We start from the raw sequence: 25,157 nt of genomic DNA, 5'->3' as shown, positions 1-25,157 counted from the left end.
TATATTTCATAGATGAACTGTTTACACACGATTTGCTTCCTCACTCACACAGAGAAACAAACAAAAAACATCCATCATCACCTGTGCAGTCGAGCAGCTCACCGGCTAACTATCCATCTGTTAATGCACTCATCAGTTCATAAATCAATCCGCCCTCCCTCCGTCTTCCATCCATTTATTTTTTCTCTCTCCTCTCCTGCTTGTGGCCCAGAGTCTGTTCACTTACAAGTCTCATCAGTCTGACTGTCAGAGCCACCAATCCCTCCATTAATGAGCAACTCCATCTATCCATCCGTCCGTTAAAGCGCTCGCCGTTTGTTTCGTTTCGTTAAAACAAGAGATCTCATCTTGCTGGACCACAGCGGTTCCTTAAAAAATCATTGTAAGAGTGGAGCCATCTTCTGCTTTATTTTCTTGTCTATGCAAAGTTAACAAGTGTGGGGTTTTTTTTCTTCCCTTCTTTACTTTCCCATCTGCTGACTACAGATTTAATGTGGCACGCTCTCACCAAAACAACTCGCTTCCCTGGACAAATAAAAACAACCGAGTGTATTCAATTTTAAACAGATTTCATCTTTTCATTTCCTTTCACTGAGCTAAAGGAGCCGGCGCTGAGCAGACACAGTCATATCTGATCGATGGGCCACAGAAAAATAAATCTCAGCATCCCCCCACCAAAAGAAAAAAAAAACACCAAAACACATCTAAAGTCAAAAAAAGGAATATTTTAATATCGTCAGTGTTTTAATATTCCGTTGGAAAGTTAAGATAACAAACCAGGACGCTCTGTAAATCTGTCATCCAGCATCTGAGTCTCTGTTAAACGCCTCCTCAGGTTCAAAACTCTCCCCAGTGAAACGTTGAAAAGTAAACAAAAAAGGGAATATTTAATGTTCCCCCGCGAACTCTCCACCCGATGATAACTTGAAATATTCCCCAGTAATGTCGGGAAAGAAACAACATCATGTATGAAAGCAAATGTTAAATATTCTGGGTATAAACAGATGAAATGGACCGACGCCACGTTGAGGTTTAAAACATCGAAACATGGGAGTGACTTGTTTTTTTTTTTTTTTTTACTTTTCCAGCCACAAAGAGAGACCACGGCCGACTGTTTCAGATCTTATTGTAGTATGAATTTGTATTTGGAAGATAAAAATAAATGTGTTAACCCTCTGACACCCACATCTTTTTTTAAACCTTTGTATTTTGACTCGCAAAGTTGTATTTTTGAGCGGCCCAGCCTGTGGTCCCACAAGAAACATGTTTGTTTTATTTATTTTAATGCATAAGGGAAGAAAGTTATTGCTAATACTGGGCATTATTTGGTTTTTATGCACTCTGAGGTGCGCCTGGGTTTAGATATGTTTCATTTATATTTCAAAAGGTGAAGGTAGGTATTGCTACTATCCCAGTTTCTGTTCAGTTGAAGTTTTTTTCATTGTTTCTATGCACTTTTTTCTGATGTGACCACATTTTTAAGGGAAACAATGAATAAACATTACTGGTTTTTCATTAGATTCATTTCTGCTGCTGCTGCTGCTCACCTGGTGCTGAACATGTCTGGCCTAGATACATTTCTTGGTTTGATAATCTGGCCTGAATGAATGTGTAATTGAACAGCCCTGATGCACAGTATAAAATGGTTTAGTATCCGGAGAGCAAAAGAAGAGAATGAGTTATAATATACATAATATAGATGAGGATCAATAGATAAACATACAGAGAAGAAGCTGCAGTCATGTTACTTTATCAATCAAAGCGACTGATTCACACTGATAAACTGGACTCTACTACATCTGTCTAGTCTGGTAGAACTGACAATGTTGAGACAATCTGACACGTCCACTGAGATTGTCACTAAATGAAAATATAAATATTCTCCTCACAATTACATCACTAGTATTTCATCACTGCAGGTGGAGCTGACAGACACATTTGTTGTGTCACCGGCTTTAATCAAACCGTTTTTCTGAAGTTACTTTAACCAGAGTTGACAGGTTTCAGAGACACACTAATGTGAGTCGCTGCGACTTCACTCAGCGAGCTGTTAATTTCCCTGGGCGGGACGCCAAAATGTAATCAATATACTGGGAATACCGTGTTCCCGCCCATCCGTCTTTTTCTACTTTGCTTCAATTTGTTCTCATTTAGTGAAGATCCATTCTGCAGTGTTTCCCTGCTTCCCCTCACTTAGTCCTAATTCCTCTGGTTTCTCTTCAGAGCACTTCTGAAGGACTGGATCAATGACGCTCACACAAGAACATTTTGACACTTTTGTGACACAGAAATTCAAGTGTCCTTTAAAATTAAAATGTTGAAATCATTAAAATTATCTTCACATGACCTGAAAGTTGTTAACAAAACCTAAATCACCATCTGACTCAGTGATGTTTCCACCAAATCACATACTGTATTTAAAGCAGATAACAGCGGCACGGCCGTTTCGGCTAATGCTGTGTTCAAGGCAGGCTTTTGAAACCGTAAGTTACAGCTTCAAGTCACAACTACGACTTGGTAGCGTTCCAGGTAACCCGTAGCTCGTGTTTTTACCGTCCTGTTGTCTGTGAAAGTTCCCTATAACGGCCACTCGTAACTTCCGACCCGTGAACTCGTACCAGATCGAACTGGTATGACTTCACAGGAAGGAAAAAACACAAAGTACGAGTTTCCTTGAACGCACCATGAGTTAGCAGCCCCCGCCCTTGTCAGGCATCAATTGGTCCTCGTGCTACGTCACCACATTCACGCGCATCCCTTGGCTGCACACACAGCCCTTCATGCCGTTCTCTCCCCTCATTGGATAACACTTGTATCCCACAAGGAAAATTTTCTCCTCGGGTTACAGCAGAGCAGAGTGACGGAGAGACTCGTGTTTAGGCTGAAATACTTCATGTAAGTGATTGCTGACGGAAAATAGGACTATTTAGGACTTATATTAACAAAAACATTCCACTGATATCTGCTTTAAGCTCCGTTTCTATTTACATATAAATATAAATGATGTCACAGTGGATAAAACATTGGGGCGTGAACTCTTTCAATTTCAAGTTTTGAATGAAAACTTTAAGATGTACTCACGTTGGCCCCAGCGACCTGTACGAGGGTTCAGGTAGTTAGGATAAAGCCCGTTGGGTCGATCCATCTTGGCCAGCAGCTTCCTGATGTGCATCACCTGTGACCATCACCAGACACAAGAGATAGAAAGGCTGGATTAAAATCCTCTTGACAGACAATTTCCAGTCTTTAATGATTTTATTCAACTCTATTGTGTCTTTTAAGGTGCAGCATCATTTTCTCTCTCTTTTTCTTTTCAATTAATTCAATAACTATGGAATTTATGTATGTATAATCTGGAGAATGACTTAAAAACATGCAGTACCATAACCTCATTTTAAAAAACACTCAAAAGTAGGATGATCAGTTCATATAAGTTATAGCATTTTGATTTGATTTGATTTGCTGATAAAAGGAAACAGTAGACTGCAGAGTTTCTAATACAACCTGATTTGTAATAGGGTAGGCAAAACAAGCTACATCTTTTCGGTCTAAATTTCTATTGTACACTTTCTTTTATTTACTTATTCTTTACTTTGATTTGTGTATTTTCTGTTTTGTCACATTTTCTTAGACCTTGTCTAGCTGCTGTGTTTATATTGAGCAGTAATTTCTGTTGTACAATGACATAAACCAACTAAAACTAAAAAAAACCCACTGTAGGTGAATTTGATCTGGACTCTTCAACAGAGGATAAAATCATTCAATCTCTGCTCCTACATACACATATACAACAGTTTCCTATACGTGTTTGCACCTACTAACAGCAGCAACATGTCCTGCAGCCCTCATGGCCGATATCTGCCTTAAGTGTTAGTGATGAGAGGCTTAACGGACGTAGACAGGGATCAATGTTTACACTATTTTAGCTCCTGGGAAACTTGAATCTCACTAAACCCTGAGGATCTGTTGGAGAGGTTGAGTCGGATCAGAGACTATTTTCTGTGCCTGTCTGATACTAGACGGCTCAAAGAGGGAGTTTTGTTGCAGTGATTTGTTTTCAAAGTGCAAGATAAGTAAACGACGTACTGTAACCCACAGAAATTAATCCTTATTAACCTGAGTGCATCTTCTTTTTCTGTATTTAACAGAAACATTGTGTGATAAGAAAGAGAAAACAGGTGAGTGCTACAGTACCTTCTGGTAGTAGGCGGGGTTTCCTGTCAGGTAGGTGAGGTGAACAAACTCCATGTGAAGAGTCCCAAACTCAGCCAGGATGCTGCTGCCCGCTGACGCCCAACCCCAGTTACGACCAACACCGCTGCAGGAGGAAGGACAAAGAACAGAGAGAGAGATTTAATTATACAGAACTAGTATAAAAGGAATTATGGAGATTTCAAAAGTCCCACAGAATAAAAAGGACCATAAAGTATCTGGAGAGAGTTCACCAGGTTCTCTGTTTCCAACCTGTGCTTAAGTATTAAAAAAAAAAAAAAAAAAAAAAACATTAGCTGGGACTTCAGGCAGAGAAAAAAATGAATGACTGAGCTTGGATAATGACTTTAGACTAATAATCCACAGGGTCATAATGGTTTCGAATGAACATAAAATAGTGAATATGAAAAAAAGAAACTCCAGACACAGTTATTAGCATCAAAAATAGACACTAATGTAAAAGTAAGGCAAAAGGTCAAAAGAAAAATCTTTCAATTACAACTTTTAGTCCTATAAAACATGATGATTTTCTGCTAAATAAATAAAATGTTTAGGAAACAACAAATAATTCCTATAAAATATAGGTTTGAATGAGAATTTACATGTCATATAGACTGATAATCGCCTAAACACACTTTAAAAAGCAAAGAAATCCACTGAAACGTTTGTATTCGTCAGTTCATTCTTCAAAGTTTCCGTCCTCCATCTTTAAATTAACACCAAAGCACAAAATATATTTTCAATAAAGCAAAACGCAGCAGAATTGTGCAGTTGTGTTGACTGCAGCCGGTGCAACAGGTTGACTAACTGTGCTGCAGTTAGACGCACTCACAGCAGGTTAAATGACATTAACATATGTGACACAGGAGGCACCTGGAACGGCTTCAATTTTACATGAGTGCATGTAACATTAATGAGCTCCTCAGTGTGTGTTTAAGTGTGAGTGTGCGTGTGTGTGTGAGGCACCTTGTTTGTCCAATCAAGCGTTAAAAAAAGAAAAAAAAGAGATAGAGAGGTGTGTTTCTGTCTTTTCTGTTTAGATTAAATTACAGTTTCTACACTTATTCCTGCAGGACGTCTGAACACATGTCGGTGGGTTTTCTCTGCTGTTTATGTGTGTGTGTGTGTGTGGGTGTGTGTGTGTGTCTGGTGGGAGATGGAGGTAAATTGTGAAGCGTCCGCTCTCTAATGAATCTGAATTACACTGAGGAGAAGAGGTTTCTTCCTCCAGTACAGTATGTACTGTACAGTACAGTACAACACACATCCATCAGCCCTCCAGCTGATGCATGGTTGCTTGTTTACATCCAAATCTTAATTCATTGGGATCTTTCAAACACTGCAGGTTCCAGCTGTTTTTACTGAACTTGGAAAATCCAGTTTTCATTCTGTGCACCTGCAACTAGGAACACCAGTATCTCCTTTCTTATCATAAAGGTAGTTTAAATCCCTAATCTTATCCTATTTTACAACCGACTGCTCCTGTTTTAATTGACTCCTCTTGCTGATTGTCAATTTATTTTTAATGTGATTTGATTTCTTCTGTTACTGTACTTGTGTGATTGATTGTATATTTTGAATGTACTTCTTTGTCTCTGCTAATAGGTACAGTAAGAGCTTCCCATTGGATAATTACTGCATGGATGATGATGTTTCAGCGGGTAACAGGTTATTTAATCCTAACTGATGCAGTAGCTTCTCGTTTCTTAAACAACCATGTCAGAAGACACATCCTGTAGTCGTGGAAAAGATGTAAAACTGTTTCAGAAGGGTCAAATTATTGGCATCAAGCAAGGAAAACATCTAAGGAGATTTCTAAGACGACTAAAATTGGGTTAAGAACTGTGCAACGCATTATTACAAACTGGAAGGAGAGTGGGGAACCATCTTCTTCAAGGAAGAAATGTGGTCCAATGTGACCACAGAGTCCAGACCTGGGGCCGTATTCACAAAGCCTTTTATCTTACCACTAGAGTGCTCCTAACTCACGCTAAAAGTTTTTACGTAGGAGTTTTTTCTTAAAAGCTATTCACAAAGCCGCTGAGACCTACTCTTACTAAGGATAAATCACTAAGAGCAGAGTAAGAGTGACGTCCTGGTGACGCCCCGTTGCTATGGATTACGTCAATTCTCGTGCACGAATTCGAGGCGCTCAACACAGTGATTGGTTGTTGAGTGCCGACGCCCCCTCCCCTCCCCTCCCTCCTCCTCGCCGCCGACGCCGCTCCACTTCACTTTTGTTTGTTTTTTTTTTGCTGCCAGGTCCGACGGGGCTTTTCAGATTGCTTCGAGTCCAAACCACTCTCTCTGCTGCCGAGTTGGGCTCTGAACTTTCTGTCTTTCTCTCTGCCATCTGCATCTTTCTACTACAGTTTTTGTCGCGTCTCACTTCCACTTTCAGCAGTGAGTGACGCTGTGCAACTCCTATGAGGGTCAGTGCGTCCACTTGCAAAGCAGCCGCTGGTTTTTTTTTTCTTCCCACATTTGAATATTAATTTTCACATTCGTTGACAGCCCTAATATTATATGGTGATCATAATGATGAGAAAAGAAAATGCTTTACCCACATTTGTGGCCTATAGCAGGATTCGAACCCAGACTGACAATAAGTTTAATTTACTGGAGGAGCTGCCCTATCACGTGAGCTATTACTACTAACAGATGTGTGTGTCTAGCTCACCCATCAACTTTTTAAAAATATTTTTGGCTCACATCAGCACGACTGCATCGCAGCGGTCGCAGTTACCTCGGTCCGACCGTTGTGACGCCTATGTTGGACAGTTCGTCACCGTCACTCCTCCCGTTTTATAGCGAAAATGTTGTAGATGACAAAAAAAAAAAAAAAAAAACACCGACAAAAAGGCACTTTGGGCATCAAAAGGCAAAGGGGCAGGTGCTCCAGCTCCCCCCTCTGCAGCAATTCACAGTCCTCCATACATTTGCCTGGCTGCAGCCATTTCTGATTCTTTGTGAATAGGTCTTACTGAGTCAGGAGTCCTCACGAGGACTTTAAGCTCTCCCAGACTTAGGAGCTACTTTTAGGCCTAAAATACTTTGTGAATTACTCTTATTTTAAAAAACTAGGAGTCCTAAATTTAAGACTGACACGCCCACTTTTTTTAGGAGTTGCTCCTAAATTCGGCCCTTAGGAGCTACTTTTAACCTTAAGATTCTTTGTGAATACGGGACCTGAACTCCACTGAGAACCTTTGAAAAATGAATGCAACTCTGGACGGAAATAAATGTTGTGACATTGCAGAATTTATCAAAATCGAAATGACGTAATCAAAGCTAAAGGCGATCCAACGAAATATCAGTATATGACTTTTTTTTGACCTGCCCAGACCCATGACACAAGCTGTGAAGAGACTGTGAAGGAATTTCTACCTTTAACCACGAGTCCAAATGGACGTGAAACTACCCAGACTGAGTGGGACAATCAAGACAATGCAGAAAATAACACACGAAGACAAGAAAAAAAGTAGAAATGAGAGGAGCAGAAAAGCTCTTAAGTTTTTCTGTGATGCTGAACTTGAGCTGTGAGTTCACAGGGTGACGGCAGGTTTCTAAAAGGTGGCGTCAACACTTTTGTTTCTTTCACACGTTTGTGCAGAGTCACATTTGCAAAGGATCTAAAAAAAATCCCTGAAGACTTACTGGGAACACACACACACACACACTTGTACAAAGCTATTTTCAGTTAATCAAACCAATTAGGCTTCTTTGCAGTGCAACACAAATAATGAGAGTGATGAAAGGTGGAAGTCGTCTTGGTCGGTTTGTAAACGCCCCCCTCCTGCTGTGAAGAGGTCTAATTAGGGCGACGACGGTGGAAACACTCGTGTGGGAGGATCACGAGGAAGAGTGGGAGCTTTAAGACACGGCGAGAGATCACAGCGGCAAGAAAGATCGTCAACAATTAAGTCAAGACTCAAAACATCACACAACATTCAAGACCTGTGTGACTTTTCACAATAAAACGACACGGAGGAGGAGGAGGATGTGGAGAAAACCACTGGATCACTGTGGACAAGCACATGTGTGTGTTTTGTGTGTTTTCTTGTGCAGAGTTAGTTTCAGACCTTCAAACAGTGTGTGTGTGTGTGTACTGGCAGATAAGAAAGGATTTATAACGTACTCAGGTTTTAGCACTTAACAGGGTTTTAATCAGAATCAATAACGATGAAAAAATGAACTCTACCTCTGGTTAATTTATCAGAACGGTGTCAGAACTGACATCATTATTATGTAAATGGTAAAATAACCTCGACACATCATCGTCGCTGTCGGCTATCGCTGCTGCTGCTGCTGCTGCTATTTTCCCCTTGAAAGTTCAACAAGCGGCCCCGTTGTTACAGGCCTCAGTTCACCACCTGTCACTGTTTGATATGTGAGCTGTTCTTCTTCTTCCTGTTGGCTCCGTCCCACCTCGTAGTTTTAAAGACACTCAATTAACCTCCTGCGTTCGGTCTGCGGAGAACTACACGTCTCACTTCTCCAGAGACGAGTCCATGAATTCTGTTTAACAGTAACTGAGGATGGACACGACCTCTCTCTGTATGACTCTGTTACTTCAAGTGTTTGTTAAAACAATCTCACCCATAGAAGTCAGACTTTGTTTATGCAATACTTAATCACATCAATTTTACATTTGAATGTATTTATTGTTTGTATTTAAGTGTCTTTTAAGTGCGTTTACATGTTGTATAACATATAATCTCTTTCATTGTTTACCTTCACAAGTGTTCAGGTGAAAGTGACGAGTTTTAACCCAAAACTAGAATGAACAGCAGATCAAACTCAGTTAGGTAACTTAACTGAAATAACTATTTGAGAAGATTCACAGTTATTATAAGAAACTTTCTTTCTGATCTGGATTAATAAGAATTGCACATGAAACCTGGAATTGTTATGGTCTTTTTAATTTTTTTTTTTTAGGATTATAACGATTAATATTAGTTTTGTTGGTATTATTTCCTTTTTATCTTGTTTACTTATTTGTTAGTTTCATGGACATTATTGTAAATTTCTTTTTCTTTAATAATTATTAGTTAAGATAATTACTGACATGAATGGAAGAACAATTGTACATACAAACAGGGAAAAAATTGCAGGGGTCTTGTTGTTTTTCTGTTTGCCAAACACAAAATCGATATGAGATGAAAAGAGATTTTTAAAAGCGAAGAACTAGAATTGGTAATTATCACATCTATTGTTATTATCATCTTTTATCTATATTATTTATTGACTTTTCTCCTTTATTTTCCTGTGTGAATGTCTCTTGTTTGTCATTTTTTAAAAATGTATCCGTGTGTGTGTGTACAAGTGTAGTCCATTGGTACTCATGCAGCAGATCTGTCAGTCCTCTTGTTTCATTTCATCACGATGTTGAAAACCAGTGAAATATGATTTCAAAGCGTTTGCAGGTGTTAAAAGTTTAATCGCTCACCTCTTCAGGTTGACCATGGCCCAGGGGATTCCTGTGGGAGTGTTGAAGGCGGGGAGCAGCTTCTCGGCCAGTTGGACCGCCTTCAGCTTGAACACCTGAAGTAGAGAGAAGGAGAGGGAGGGAGAGGGTTAACTATAAATCCCCCTTTTTTGTGTGTGTGCGTTCACTTTAATATTCAGCGGCCCATCGGATGTTCTCCTCCTCTAACGGCTGACAGGTACAAGCATTAAACAGCTGCTGACAACAAAAAAACAAATGAAGACTGAAGGCAAACAAGGCAGAGTGAGATGTCAGGGGACAGACGATGGCTAAATGATGGCCACGCGGTGTCAGAGCTGAAACTGATTTATGGAGGAGCCCTGCAGAGTTAATATATGCAAACACCTCCCTTCAAACTGCGCCGCCATAATAAGAAATGTTGCGGAATAACCACAGAGATGTCTACAAGGAAACAAAAAAAAAAAGGCTTGGAGGTCAAACTGCATCATCAGCCGAGCAGAGAGAGAAAGAGACAGAAAGTACACAGCGAGAGTTTGGACTTGTATTATCGTGACGGGCGTCTAATTTATACAGAGTGATGTGCAGGAATGGACATGTTCGTTTTGAGATTACACAAGTTATTGCACTCGTCTGACAGATGAAGGCTGAGAGGAATCTGCTACAGCCCTTGTTCTTTTTCTCACAACGCCAATCAGGGAGATAAAAGGGACACGGAGGTTATTCTGCTGCCGAACTAACGGGGGGTGTTGATATGCCGACAGCTGGAAAATGGAGGAAGGATAAATAGCTGCTCAGAAGTCAGGAAAATAAAAAAAATCATGGTATTACTCCAAGTGAAGCTGCAAATGTATTCCTTTTATATTCCTCCTCTGATGTCTCAAGTTGTCCTGTGACTGGGGGTTTGTATGTAATTAACACGTTGACCAGCTGATTAATACAGTCAGTGAAGGGGTTAAAACATCCCGAGAGATCAGCACCATCTGACAGCGAACAGACCGTGCACCAGATTAATCCTGCAACATGTCGACCCGTCGTCTATTTCTAAATAAAAACCAGTGGACAATCTGTCTGACATGTATTTCGGTGGTTTGATGCCAGTCTGTTACGTGAGCAGCAGCCCGGCTGTTCACACATGAAACATATTTCTCTATATTCTGCTCCTGTGCTCTTTTTTTTTCTTTTTCTTTTTTTTATAATCACATGTACAGTTGATCTTTATTATAACCTCATGAATTTATGATGCAGAGATCTTTATATGTTCCTGCATAAGTGGGTCGTTGCTTCCTCTGCAACAATGAAGTTTAAACGACCGTCGCCTTGTGTGATGATCCTCCGTTCACACCATTCTGGTTCACATTAAACCCTCATTGATATTTCTTTTACAGGTTACAGACACCGGTTGATTGCAAGTGGTAGATTTCGAGAGAAAAACATTCAAAATGAACATTTATAGGCCATTGACATGATAGATGCCACTTAAAGGGGACATATTATGGAAATGTCACTTTTTGAAGGCTCTTTGTCTTGCCTTCCGCCCCCCAAAATGTGAGAACTGACAAAAAAAAACCCTGTAATTTTCAGGCTCCTGGGGTTGAAATCCATGTGGTTTTACGAGCTGTTCCCTCAGTTGTCTGACAATGATGTCATTAGTTTTCGAATTTGCATAATACCTACCCCTACCTGTGAGTACCGGCACCGGTAGAAGGAGTGGGGCAGGGCGGGGCAACGAGTGGCTCATTTGCATTTAAAGGGACAGGCTCTGAAATCAGCCGTTCTGAACAGGGCTGTTTTGAGAGGATGAAAAGAGCTGGTATGTTTGATCCTTGGGGTATTTTGACTGAAGCATCAAGTCACAGACATGTCTTTAAGACACCTGGGAACTATTTTAATTTGTGGAAAAGGGGCATAATATGTCTCCTTTAAGACTTCAGTGAATCCTTCTTCACCAAGACAGATAAGTTCATTTTTATTCTGTGTATGACATTTACATTGGATATGTTTCCACTGTTTTCATATAAAGAAAGCAGACAGTTATATTCTCTTTGCATGAAAACATTGGATTTAAAAGTATATTATTGTTCACTTTATTTGCATAATTCAAGTCAGAATTTCATATTAGTGGCACCTCAGGAGTTACATGTGAACTGGAGAAGGTAAAGAATATTGAATACGCTTTTGAAGTTTCCTCTAAAAAGAAGAAGTCTCTCAAAAACATGTTGCCTTTTGCAAAGCTGCCACATTTATGTCCAAATAAAACCCTAAAACCGTCTTTAAAAAAATAAAATTATTCACAGCATGAAATAAAAATGAAGGTGAAGTAGAAAAGCGCAGCAGGACATGAGCTGTGAAAAGCTGCGTCCTGGGTTTTGACTGTTGCCTACAGCAGTGACAGGGATGAACAACAACGCGCCGTTAATGAGCCATGTGCTGCGGAAAATTTAAATCCAACTACGACAATTGGCTCAAAGAGAGAAGAAACCAAGGGCCATTTTTCATCTTAAAGAGCTGACAGATACCAAAACTGACACCAGAACAGTTTTCAACATCATTATAGTGACACCCCTATTCAATGCTGCTTCATATCTGCTCCAAACCCACTGCTTAGATAAGATATGTTACATAAGATCACACTGTTTTTAATTCTGTGATATGGTCAAATCGACAAACACACTTTCTGCTTATTTTTTGAAAGTTGAGATGCAGCAGGAGGAGGAGGACTGGGTGGGGCAGTTGGAGCATTTGGTGGGGCATTACCCCTCTGTGCCTTGAGCTCAATCTGCAGCCACACAGATTGGCTACCAATGTTTCTATCCATCAGTGCCAAGCCAATGTTTTATCATGACAAAAAAAAAAGCAAAGAGGACGTAAACTGCCAAACTTCTGTTGCAGCGATGATTCAGGAAAACAAAAATCAAGAGGAGCTCACTTCTCTAACGAAAACAAAAATAAAACAAATTCATGGCCCATACGTGGTGGTTGAGGGACGTTTTCCAAAATTTTCAATTATAAATCTAATTTTACTCTGCAATATTCAAGAAAAGGCTGATTGACAGTCTGAATACCAGGCAGCCAGCAGCTTCCAGATAGGTGCATCAAAAAAGATCCAAACATTTCAAAACCACCTTTTGCACGGCCACGTAATTTCAATCTAGTCCAGTTGAGTCCACTGAAAAGTAAATGACTCAACGCTGCCATTAAAGGAAATATGTTGAATTTCCAATTTTGCAAAAATGTTTATATATTTTTACTAGGGCTGTCAAACGATTAATTTTTTTAATCGCGATTAATCGCATTTTTTCCATAGTTAACTCGCGATTAATCTCTATTAAAAATATTATATATGGCGCTTTGGACTTTCAACCCTCCAAAGTGTTATAATCTCTAGACAAACAACTTTTAGACCAGACCTAGCAGGCCTAGTACCTAATCATAACACATGATGCATGAAACTCACACAGAATTGAAACAAATTGCATCCAGTGGAAATTGCCCTTTACTTTGCTACGCCTCTGCCTGGCCATGTGCATTTGTTGACAACCGAAGCTGTCAAAAAAATCAATACATGGCCATGTGCATTTGTTGACAACAAAGCCGTCAAAAAATCAATGGATGGAGCTGTGGATATATGTTAGACTGTGTATATTTGTGTAGCAACCAACTTGAAGGTGGCTTACCGCCACCTACTGGACTGGAGGTCCCACACTCCAGTCCTCCAGTCCAGCAGACAGAGGACAAAATGGGCCACGGTTAATTTTTTTAATTAATCTAATTTTTTTAATTAATCTAATCGCGATTAACGCGTTAACTCTGACAGCCCTAATTTTTACACATAAAAAGGACAGTTGTGGGGATATCTGCACAAAGAGGGAGCAGCACAACTTCCAGACAGCAGCGAGGCAGAGCCACAGAGAGAAAAGCACTCCAATCTGAGGCAGACGTGGGCTGATTCATCAACACAATCTGTCGGGGCTGAGCAGTTTTATAGGGAGACCAGAACTATGGAAAATTCCTGCTGTCTCACAAAGTAAGAGGGAGCAATAACACATGCTGGTGTTTGCAGAATACTTAAGCAGCCGGTGGGACATCTTACAGAGGAGCTGGAGGTCAAACTGTGGAGTTAAACATGAGACAAATACAGACGGAGACAGGAGGAGAAGGAGGAGGAGGGGGAGAGGGAGCGATGCCGTCAAAGAGACGAAGAGATTAGGGTCTGAATATGCAGAGGACGTGAAGAGCAAGAATGAGAAAGGAAGAGGGCAAGAAGTAGTAAGAGGGATGAGAGGAGGATCAAAGAGGAGGAGAGGGAGTGATAAAACGATAAAACGTTAGTCTGAAGCCTGGAGGAGAATATCCACCGTCAGAAAAAAAAAACACAGAATCGATTCTTGAGGAGAAGACACTGCCCAAACACACACAGACACATAAAACTACAGATGTGCTGAATGAAATATGAAATAAAACACCTCAAACTACAACAAGATGGAGGTTAAAGTTAAACTGCTTTAGTGTAGCAGCCTCAAATTAAATACTTGATGAAAATACTGCATGTATTTATACGTGGGCATGTATATTTGAGTACGTGAACAGACACAGGGACACGTGACGGGGTTATAATTCAATTCAGTTGGATCATCAGCATCGTGCCAACTCACAACATACATCATCTGCAGGCACTTATTATACAGAGCAGCACTTGGAAACTGGCACAATGTATTATCAATAAAATATATTTGTTTGTTTGTCTACTTTATAGATATATATATAATCCTTCTGACACATGGACACGTGTAGATTTTGAATTTCAGTAACTTATTATGACTGACTGTGTTGGTTGGTTTGTTTACAGGACGATCCTGTTGTACAAGAATAAAAATGATTTAAGTGAGATGAACAGATGGAGAGTTTTATCCTGTTAAATAAAACAGATGTTTGTCAAATCTTTACTTTCAGGACATAATGATGCAGCGGTATAAAGGTGATTAATCACTATCCATATGTTATTGCCACACTCAGGATTAGGGATGTACCGAATCCAGGATTTTCGGATTCAGATACATTTTGGGCTTTTTGATGATCGATATCCGTTAAACCTTAGAACATCAACCGAACCGAACTCTACACTTGCTCAACGGATGACAACGTAATGACACCGCAAACAACTATGAGTTTACGAATGATATTCTGCCTTCTCTGAACGACAAAGTTCAAAGCACTCCCAGCTCAGCGAGCATCACTGTCATTATCACAAACTAAGTCTGCTAGCTTGATGCTAACACATAATGGAAAACACCATTGACTGGCTAGTAAAATCAGCAATGCTATCACACTAATTTTAAACCAACAAACAGCTGTTATTTAACATAAACATGTAAACATGGCATAAGTAACACATACAGTAATGCGTACAGGCAGATATTTCTCTGCTCTGTGGAAATACTAAACAATACTAAAGCCTGTATCCTGAATGACTTGAATCTTAAATGTTCAGCGATGTTCTTTGAGTGTGAGTATTCAGTTCAAATGCAACATAGTGGCAAAAGTTACTGTCCATTGTTTATTAACAGTTAGAATAAAACACAGTGTGTGATGTGTACTGCATTCATAGCCTAAATTGGTTACTGTATGGGCCGATGATGGGAGTAGGATTCGGTATTTGGTTCAGATTCGGACGCATCTTTAAACAGTGGATATTGGGGAACTATTGCAAAAATAGTGAGAATATTGTATCATGGGGCCTCTGGTGGTACCAGTTTATATCAATAGTTTTGATGCAACCATTTATCTTTTCATCTATGTTCTTATTTCCTTTCGGTGTCAACTGCTTCAGTTGTTTTTTAAAAAGGCAGAAAGTTTAAGTATCGAACCCGTCATGATGGCGATGTTGAGACGATGTTGAGTTTCCAGTGTAACAGCCGAGCACGTAAAATACACGTTCTCTCTCTCTCTCTCTCTCTCTCTCACCAGTCATGACTCAGCACCAATAAACTCGCTGCGTTCCTGTAGGTCGACTTCACAGACGAGGGCGTTCGAGTGGGTTCCCCTCCACTTCCTGTGTGGATTATCAAAATAAAAGTTGTGCTGAGTTCACAGCAAAGCGCTGACAGCGTCGTCACAGGTGATCAGGTCTGCGTGGAGCTTTGAGAGACGCATATATTTGCATCTAAGGTTTAAGTGCACGTGACCGGCTTGTACAGCAAGCTCATGTGTGTGTGTTTAAGAGTGTGTGTAGAGGTCATGGAGAGTGTGTGTGTGTGTGTGTGTGTGTGTGTGCACTCCCAATCATCATAAACTCCTCCACTGATTTGCGGGCTGTCTGCTGGCTGCACCGAGGCCCTTAACAAACTCCATTGGCTTTTATTGTCGATCCCGCTGCTGATGTCATCAAGCAGGGACAGGATCCAAACGAGCCATCAGAGGAGACGAGCGGCCGCCCGCGCAGATAAAACTACACAGTTTATGACAATCATCTTCCTCCACTGCTTTCATCTGGGGGCAGGGATTAAAGGAAAGACCCGTCCCTCTCTCTCTCTCTCTCTCTCTCTCTCTCTGAGGAAACAAGCATCGTATTGTCGGTCGTTAAAGGAAGTAAACCTGCTGAGAGGAGGAAGAGGAAGAGGAAGAGGAAGATAGTCTGCTTAATTAGCGGCTGCACATTTTCCTTATCTTGTTCGTATTACTTCAGAGCATTATCACACTTCAGACAAGTGCTTCTCACTTAAGTAGCTCAACACATTGTTCAGTATCTGATGCAAACAGACACAGAGGATGTTCAACACGCGGTCTGAGAGTCGAGCTGCTGATCTGGTTCGTGCACCAACACAACAACCAGCAAAAACAAAACAAGGATCTGTTGCTAAGATAAAACACAAATAATGTTGATCGACTAGTTTTTAAATTTAAAATCATTTTGTTGTTGAGGGAAAGTTCTTGTATGAGTTCCTATGTCTATAAAACATCAGATATCACTGAAAAATAGCAACCACTTCCCTGTAACAACAGTTCATGTCCTCAAATGCCAGTTTTTATTTATCTAGAGACAATTCATAACAACAGAGGTTAAGTTTGAATGTGTTTAGCTGCTAAAACAACTCCCTCCCTCCAGGGAAAACTACAGTTTAAAAACTGATAAGAAAATGAAAACAATCATTTTTTAATAAATTTAGAAAACCGATAATCAAAAAAGTTGCCGCTTAATTTCATTCCACTCAACTTTATTTATCCATTAGAGACTGAAGTTATGTAGAAGTACAAAACACAACACAAAATTGGCAAAACAAAAACACAGCAGAGTACTGTAGTAGTAAATAAGTGCAGCTTAAGAGCTTGTGTGAAACTGTTTTAAACAGTGAGTCCGCTTTAAAACGTCCAAAATGAAATAGTGGCTGATCAGTAGGATCTCAGGCTAACTCCACTTTCCATTTATTAATGTAACAACCAAATGTTTGGACGATGAAAAAAGTCTATTTTGGATATTAAAACGCTCATTTAGGGAGAGGAACCCCCCCACCCAGGATCAATGGACGCAGATTGTAGAGGAAATCTGAATGGACAACATTCAAGACAGAAGAGCGGCAACGACCACAGGAAAGACATGAGTAAAAGAAAATAAATAGGAACATGGACAGATGCTAAGAATGTAACTCCCAAAAGTTTGTATTTGTTTTTGTACTTACATATGTTGGTTTTACACAACTTATATAAAGGAAAAACTCTAAATAAAAACTAAATTGACAAAAACAGGCGACATGAACGACTTTACTATGTTAAGATAAAAAAAAAAAACCTGAGTTAGAACAAAAGTGTTGGTGCTGAAAAGTCGTACGAGGTCTTCGAGGAGGAAAAATACTTCAAGATTAAATTTCATGCATCAAATGTCACATTCTCGTTGCAGCGACAGGTTTTTTATTTATTTATTTATTTTTTACCAGAAATCAGTCAGAAATGACAACGTCAGACCTGAGCTACCGTCAAACAGGATGAAGGGAGTCAGTCGTTCCTACAACACATCCTCATCCTCATCCTCGTCCTCGTTTCTCATTCTCCATACACAGTGATTTATTCAGTGAGTTATTCAACCTTCACTTTTGACAATCTGTCCAATTCTACCAATGACAGCTCAGTTGTGAAATGTACCACTGTTAAACACAGCGACGCCCTCGTCTTCCTCTTCCTCTACATCACTGCGGTAAAAAAAACAAAAAACCACATGGTCCACGTGCCTGCGTCCTGTTGACATAATATCTAGTGTAACAAAGGAGCAGGGCTCAGGATTGTGTCGGTAGCTTTAAAGGTGAAACTCCTCGGGGGAGGACGAGCACAGACAGTTTGCCGTCTGCTGCTCACTAACTTGTTTCTATCATTCTCCCTGAAGAGCTGACAGCTTTAGTGTTCAGCCTTTTAAAATGCATTACAGCACACTTCAGAATCGATCACTGGAGGATGCACACACACACACACACACACACACACACACACACACACACACACACACACGAGTGAGTGCATGCATAAAGATTTGAAACACAATATTGGAAGAGGAGAGCAGGAACACGGCAATGAATTTGATCTGACACATTTTTTTTCCTCTGAGCATCAACACAAACCTCAGACGGATGAAAAGGCCGGTGTTGAACTATCTGTCAGTTTTAATTGATGAGGAAAATATCGTGGTGAGCACACAGACAATATTTTATTATATTATATATTACATTATATATACACTGGTGGTCGACGGCAGCACAGAAACACCTCAGCTGTGACTGACGTCATTAGAGTCTCTGTCCAGCAGAGAGCGGCGCGGAGCAGGACGGTCGGTCATCAGTCACAACCAGGTCCAAAGTTACTTCAACTAAATGTTGATTAAATAACTCAGCTGCAGCTTTCTTCATCTCACACAGATGCTGTTTTTTTTTTCTTTTTATCAGTTTCTTGACAAAATTCAAAAGTTTAAAGTTTCAATATGAAACTTTTCCACATTAAAAAGTCTGTAATAAATGTACATACAACAAATATATGTATTTGTGCTATTGTGATTACTTGCTGCTTGGTTTAATCTTTATTATGTGTTTATTTATATTCATTCTTTCATTAATTTATTTATGATTTAATCATTTTAATTTTTCTTAAATGTTTTTGATCCTGTACGCTGCTGGACATGCGTAACAGTTTTCATTCCCTCATGTTTTCACCATGTTGAACGACAATTATAGTATTATTATAGACTATTATAGTCTGTGTCACTAGTTGCTTGTCATTGGTGTCATATGGTTTCAGCCACATACATTCATGTAACTAATATATATTTCAACCAGATGGGTTATTATAGTTAATTATAACAGTTATAATCCCTGAACCATCAACCGTGAAGGAATCCAAACTGAAAAGCTAGAGATGAAGACGTCTCACTCTGTTAATTTTTCTGGAGCTAAACAAACAGCTGTGGTTCCACACTGGCGTAACAGAGTGGTGGTTCTTCTCTCACAAACCACCTCTGACTCGTTCTCCTGACAAATCAACAACAGCCAGGTTTAATCCAAACCTGTCATCAAGTTACAAACACACAATCCAAAATTAATCAGTGACAGCTGGAGAGTGGCGTGTTAAAGGCCAAATAATGAGCCTGAACGTTTCCTACGCTCGTTTCAGAAAGATTATTTGAGTCCAAAGTTAATGAATCTGTACTTTTTCACATCTCAGTGTTATTCATGAGTGTTTCCAAATAATATTTCACACTGATTCGTCCTAAATTTCAACAGGCGATGCAGCGAGAAGTGGCAGCGTTAGTGAGAACAGCAACACAAGAACCAGGAGGATTTGATCTGCATTACTTCATCACTGGAGCAGATATTGATCGATTAAAACATGCACAGACGAGACTTGATACCGATACTGATCCATGTGATCTGATGATGAGCTTTGTAAGGATTTTTCATGACTATAGTGACCAAATTCAAGTAATCTTTATCAAAACTTAACTGGATATAGAGTGAACGTGAACTGAATCTCATCATACATTTTATGATTATTCAAATATCATTTCATATGAATCATTCTTCCACCCACAGTATCTCTCTTTTCCCTCTTCCCTTTATTAGCAGTGTCCATCCTTTATGAAAAAAAAAACAAAAAAAAAACTTTGCCTATTCCACTTCTCCTTTCTTCATTCTCTCTCTTTTTGGGGATTAGCGGCGGCCGAGCTGTTTGTTTTTTCGATGGGCCAAATTCCCAGACAGCAGATTTAGAGTACAGCAGGGAAGGGTGAGGGGGTGAGAGGGGTGAGAGGGGGACACGGGCTGGTTTCTACGGCCGTGGCGGTGAATAATGACGTTAGTGCAGCCAGGGGTGAGAGGTTTGACTCCTCCCGGGACCAGCCATGCTAGAAAATATAAAATAAATAAATAAAAAAATGTGTGCAATGGTCCCGTAAGGCGCTTTGGATGAAAATCATCCGCCAAATGGTGCATCAGTGTTACGTCGCAGGGACAGAGAGAGCTGTAATCCGCCACTCAAACACGTCCTTAACTCAGCCAATGATCCAGTTATTACACATGAGGATATAATTTGTAAGCTGTGAGCAGCTGGGAGAGCCTGAAATCGCTGTCAAGCAGAGCAGGCACTGATAGATACGAGTCTAGACACACACACCAACACACACACACACATGCATAAGAGTTTATTCAACTATAGATGTGCTGACACGCTAAGCAGCCGATACTGTAGATGAACCACAACATTCAGATGATGGAGCTTAGTTTCATGGCTGATAAGACAACAGACTCAGCAGCGCTCAGGTGTCAACACCTGTGTTCAGTCTGGTATCAGCTTCAGATTCCTGTGATCTCAGAGGAGAGGCCGCTCAGACCACAAAACACCAGCAGCTGAACTTTCTGACTAACACCCAGGAAAGTAAAGTAAACCTGTCACAACAGCACTCGGTGTCTTTCCTCCTTCTACTGCTGCTGCTGTTAATGCTGCTGCTGCTGCTGTAGCTGCTGCTGCTGCTGTAGTAGCTGCTGCTGCTGTAGCTGCTAATGCTGCTGTTAATGCTGCTGCTGCTGCTCCGCTGAGAGCTTCCTCACACATGGGATCCAGTGGTTTGCTAACAGCCCCAACCAATTGAGTGCGTATAGATGGACGTACTTTTAGAAGGCCAACATTTCCATATTAAAAATGGAATTTAATCCATCTTTTGTAATAATCAAATTGATTGAGATACTGAATTTTAGGTCTTCATTAAATATAAGCCATAATCATTACAATTAAAATAAATCAAATAAGTAAATGAAATGTTTCATTATGTTTGTAATGGATCTATATAATAATAATAATAATTTCAATTTATATAGCGCCTTTCAAGACACAAGAAGGACGCTTAACAATGACACAAGACTGGACAACAAATTAGCAGGTGAAGGCCTGAGAACAGGTGGCCCTTCAACAGTGATTTGAAGGATTCCAGGGTTTGGGCTTTGGGCGCAGATGTAGCGGGAGCAAGTTCCCCAGAGTGGGAGCTGCCACACTGAAGGCCCTGCTCCCAAAGGTGCGTCTGCTTGTGTGGGGGGTGGTGAGGAGACCCCGGTTGGCAGACCGCAGGTTCCGTGAGGGATGGTGAACATGGAGGAGGTCGGTTAAATACTGAGGGGCCAGTGCATGCAGGGATTTGTAGGTGAGGATGAGGAGTTTGAAGGTGATTCGATATTTGATGGGGAGCCAGTGCAGCTGTTTGAGGGTGGGGGTGATGTGCTGCCAGGGTTTGGTCATTGTGTCATTGTATTTTCCTGTATAATGACAATAACAAAATCACATTTTATTGATCCTGTTCTTTTCCTTCTATTAGATTCCAGAAGAGCTGTTGCTGTTCAGCATCACAGCTGGACAACATCTGCACAAATGCAACAACCTCAAGTCAAATCCACCTTCATCCAACTTTTATCTGTTCATAAAGGACTGACAAACTACTTTTTGTAATATTATTGTGCATTATTGTATTATGTTCATATGCAATATCTAAATCACAGGAGCTACATTTTCAAACACTTTTTTTTTTATATAACTGTGACGTTAATTAATCCAACTACAGTTGAATTTTGATGTGAGGTGATGTTATTTTGCTTGACATTAACTGATACACACATAATAATCCTCATTTTACATGCATAACATGCGTATTTTATGTAGATGTTGTGTGTTGTATGTGGACCTCAAGAGGAGCAGCTGCTACACTAACTTGCACCCAATGAAGTATTGTGATACTACAGAGACACTCAGGATTAAATGGTTTTATCAAATAACAACCAGAGAAAATTAAATATGGAAATGACCATTCTCTCTCTATAATGAAGACAATATAAAAATGACAAAAATACACATTGCACATCATTTAGTCCTCTACCCAGGGGATGAATACAGTCTCTATCTGTCTGTGATGATGAATCCATCTCTTTACTGCGCTAACATGCTAAAAATATCCTAAATAACATCCACCAATCAATTAAGCCCAGGTATCATTAATTATTCTAATCACCATCTCAGTATCTCCTGACCATAACAAATACTACTGTACACTGTGCAGAAAGAACTACGGCTAAGTACTCGTCTAAATGACTTAATAAGATCAGCGTTTTCACACTGCTATAAAGAATCTGCTCATACTTCACACACACACACACACACACACACACAGAGATATTTATACACACACACAGTCTCTGGTGTAAGCAGTGGGCCACTGTTGACATGTAATGGAGCCTCCTAAAGGGATTAAGGGGTAGACTGTGAAATGTGCTGAATGCGGCTGCTTGGTAAGAAGGGCCCCGAGGCCCCACAGGAGAGACGGGATTAAGTCACCCACTGCGTATGTGTGTGTGTGTGCGCACATGTATATCTATATGTGTGTGTGTGTGTGTGTGTGTGTGTGTGTCATTTCCATACTTCTTCATGCCACTTCACCATCAGCTGATCCATTTGCTCAGATCATATTGTTTGGCATCCGGTGGCCTCTGCATCAAAGGCAGAGGCAGGGAGGGAGGCAGGGAGGGAGGGAGGGAGGGAGGCAGGGAGGGAGGGAGGAGGGAGGAGGGCGGGGGAAAAAAATAAAAATAAAAAAAACACTCACTGACGATCGTCAAATTAGCTCTGTGATCGCTTCACGTGCTGCCGTCACGCCACGACCACTACTGTCAGATATTTCTGCAACCGAGCAGCGTTAATGGAAATCAAAGCTTTGAAGAGAGAGAGTGATGAGGAAGAGGAAGAGGAAGAGGAAGAGGAAGAGGAAGAGGAAGAGGAAAGTCCCACCTGATGTGTTTCATATCCTGTCACTACTGTACCTGGTCTCAGTCCTTCAGAGCTCCAAATAGAACAAAGGCAGCAAAGGAAAAATGTTCGGTAAATAAAAAAACAAAACAAAGTGGGACGTCTGGAGTCGTGTATGTTGAGATTACACGGTGTTAAGTTGACGTTTATCTGCGTCACGCTTCATTAATGCTGAGTTTTTCTCTCTCTCTCTTCCTCTTTTAGGAGCGACGGAGCCTGAGCGAAGAGATTTTTCAGCCAAATGAAAAGTCTAACTTCCACATGAACTCCTCCTCCTACACCTGCATTTGTTCGCTATTAATTCAAGAGGAGACATCTTTTCCTTCATTACCCGCCCTTCTTTCTCTTTCTCTTTCTCTCCCTCTCTTTTCCCTCATTAAATTAATTCCCTCAGTCTCTTTCCCTGTATTCAGTGCATGGTCCATTTCTTCACATCTTTCTGCTTGTCATCTCCGTTACAAAAATCTCTCACTCTTTCTCCTCTGTCCTCTTCTCTTTCTCTGCAACCGTTCCCCGTCTCTTCCTCTTCTTCTTCACAGCTCCCTGACTTAATCTCATTTTGGACTTGCCTTTCAACCTTCCCCTCTCCTTCCCTCCTTCCTTCTTTCCCACTCTTCCCCACTCCTGTGTGGTGCTTGTACTTCAAACTATTATTAAGTTTTAAGTAGGGCAGATAGAGCTTGTCATTTCTACCCCTGGTTTGCACAAGGATGGTGGAGTCATTTGTTAGCGGGGCAGCCGGGGTTTCGTTAAAAGCTGTGATGAAATTAAGATTTGTCTCTTGTTTGTCTCTCATCTTGGTTTCTCTCAGTGTGTGTGTGTGTGTGTGTGTGTGTGCCTGCAGCCAGCCGGCTACTGAGCATGTCATCACAGCAGAATCTGCAAAAGAGGAAAATGATTCCCAGAGGAGGATGATTGTTGCTCGAAACAACCGGGGTGGCCTCGATATGAGCTGCTCTCTTCCTCAGGTTTGTCTGTTCAACGCTGCTGCCTGAGAAAAGACTCAGCTCAATATATTCATCCAATAAACTGGTCGTTGTTCAGATCTCTGAGCTCGGTCTGAGTGAAAGTCAACCACCAACTGTAACGTTGAGAGAAAACATAAAACAATAACGCAGATTGTGTTTCCTCTGTATCTGAGCCGACTGTATCATGAAGCGCTGAAGTCCAGATGTCGGATCAATGCAACCAAACTAGAATTTGAAGGCCACAGCTTTGCGTTTAAATAATTACACAATGCAGCACACATTTTCAATTATGAATAAATATTGAATTTCCTTCCAACAAAGAATAATAATGTTCCTATTAGACAAAGCAATATTCACATTTGCAGGGAGCAAATCCTATTAAATAGCACTGTTAACTGTTAAATGCCTATTCACTGGTGCAACTCAGCACCAAGGTGAAAAGAAATTACTTTTTCATTCTGGGTGAACAACATTATCGGTTTTCTCCGTCTTTCTGGGGCCTTCACCGTTATGGATGAGTAAAAAAGAGACGCTAAAGAGCTGCATACTCGTCTGAGGAGACAAAACAGAGCTCAGGTGCATGAGAAGGAAAAAAAAACAACTCCATACAGTCTCATACAGTCTTATTTTTATCCTTTAGCTACATTTTCAAAATGACAGCAAAGGAAAAGGTTTAGCCACCATATAGTTAGTAGCTACAGTAGTAGCCCCCCCTTTAGAAACTATCACAGTGTGTAAATAGTAAACATCTTATCTGATACCTTGGTCAAAGTTATCTGAGAGTTTAAGTCTCCTGGGTTTCCTGTTCTTTTGCAGACTGCTGCTTTGTTTTCCCTTTTTTCCTTTTAATCGCAGAAAACAAAAATAATACACTCAGTCAATATTGCTCAAAATATTGCAAACGAGTGTTTCATGTTGAACTTTATGCCTTTTGGAGATCATTTCATCTTCCACTTGCTGCTTAACTGTTCACATTAACAGGCATTTTGATCAGGGGTGCCCAAACTTCTGCATGATGCCACTGCATGTCGTCTAATGTCACTGCACATGTGTCAAATGTGTTGCAACTTCATGAGGTGACAATATTTCAGTGTTTTCTTTACAGATTATTCTCCAAAATGTGACTTTAACAGCGTCCGTCCACTTAAATCTTAGTGTGAATGAGGCTCTGGACGTGCAGCTGTTCTCAAATATCAAACAGTGTGAGCTGCAAA

At 40.4% G+C, this 25,157-nt stretch overlaps 1 protein-coding gene across 1 annotated transcript in view; it reads right to left on the bottom strand.

The window, feature by feature from the left end:
• man1a2 (mannosidase, alpha, class 1A, member 2) overlaps positions 1-25,157 on the bottom strand; it is a 174,035-nt gene that overhangs the window by 29,948 nt on the left and 118,930 nt on the right. Inside the window, exons 7-9 of the mRNA XM_085766047.1 lie at positions 9,662-9,756; positions 4,195-4,318; positions 3,082-3,175 (exon numbers count right to left, since the gene is read on the bottom strand). Of these exons, the coding sequence (XP_085622173.1) occupies positions 3,082-3,175; positions 4,195-4,318; positions 9,662-9,756 (313 nt within the window). The remainder of the gene's footprint in view (positions 1-3,081; positions 3,176-4,194; positions 4,319-9,661; positions 9,757-25,157) is intronic.

This window comes from Trachurus japonicus, chromosome 21 (genome assembly GCF_045865225.1).
Source record: "Trachurus japonicus isolate A0001 chromosome 21, Traja_1.0".
Taxonomy (NCBI): Eukaryota; Metazoa; Chordata; class Actinopteri; order Carangiformes; family Carangidae; genus Trachurus; species Trachurus japonicus.
The sequence above is the reverse complement of the archived record's forward strand: the minus strand, read 5'-3'. Positions and strand labels throughout refer to the sequence as shown.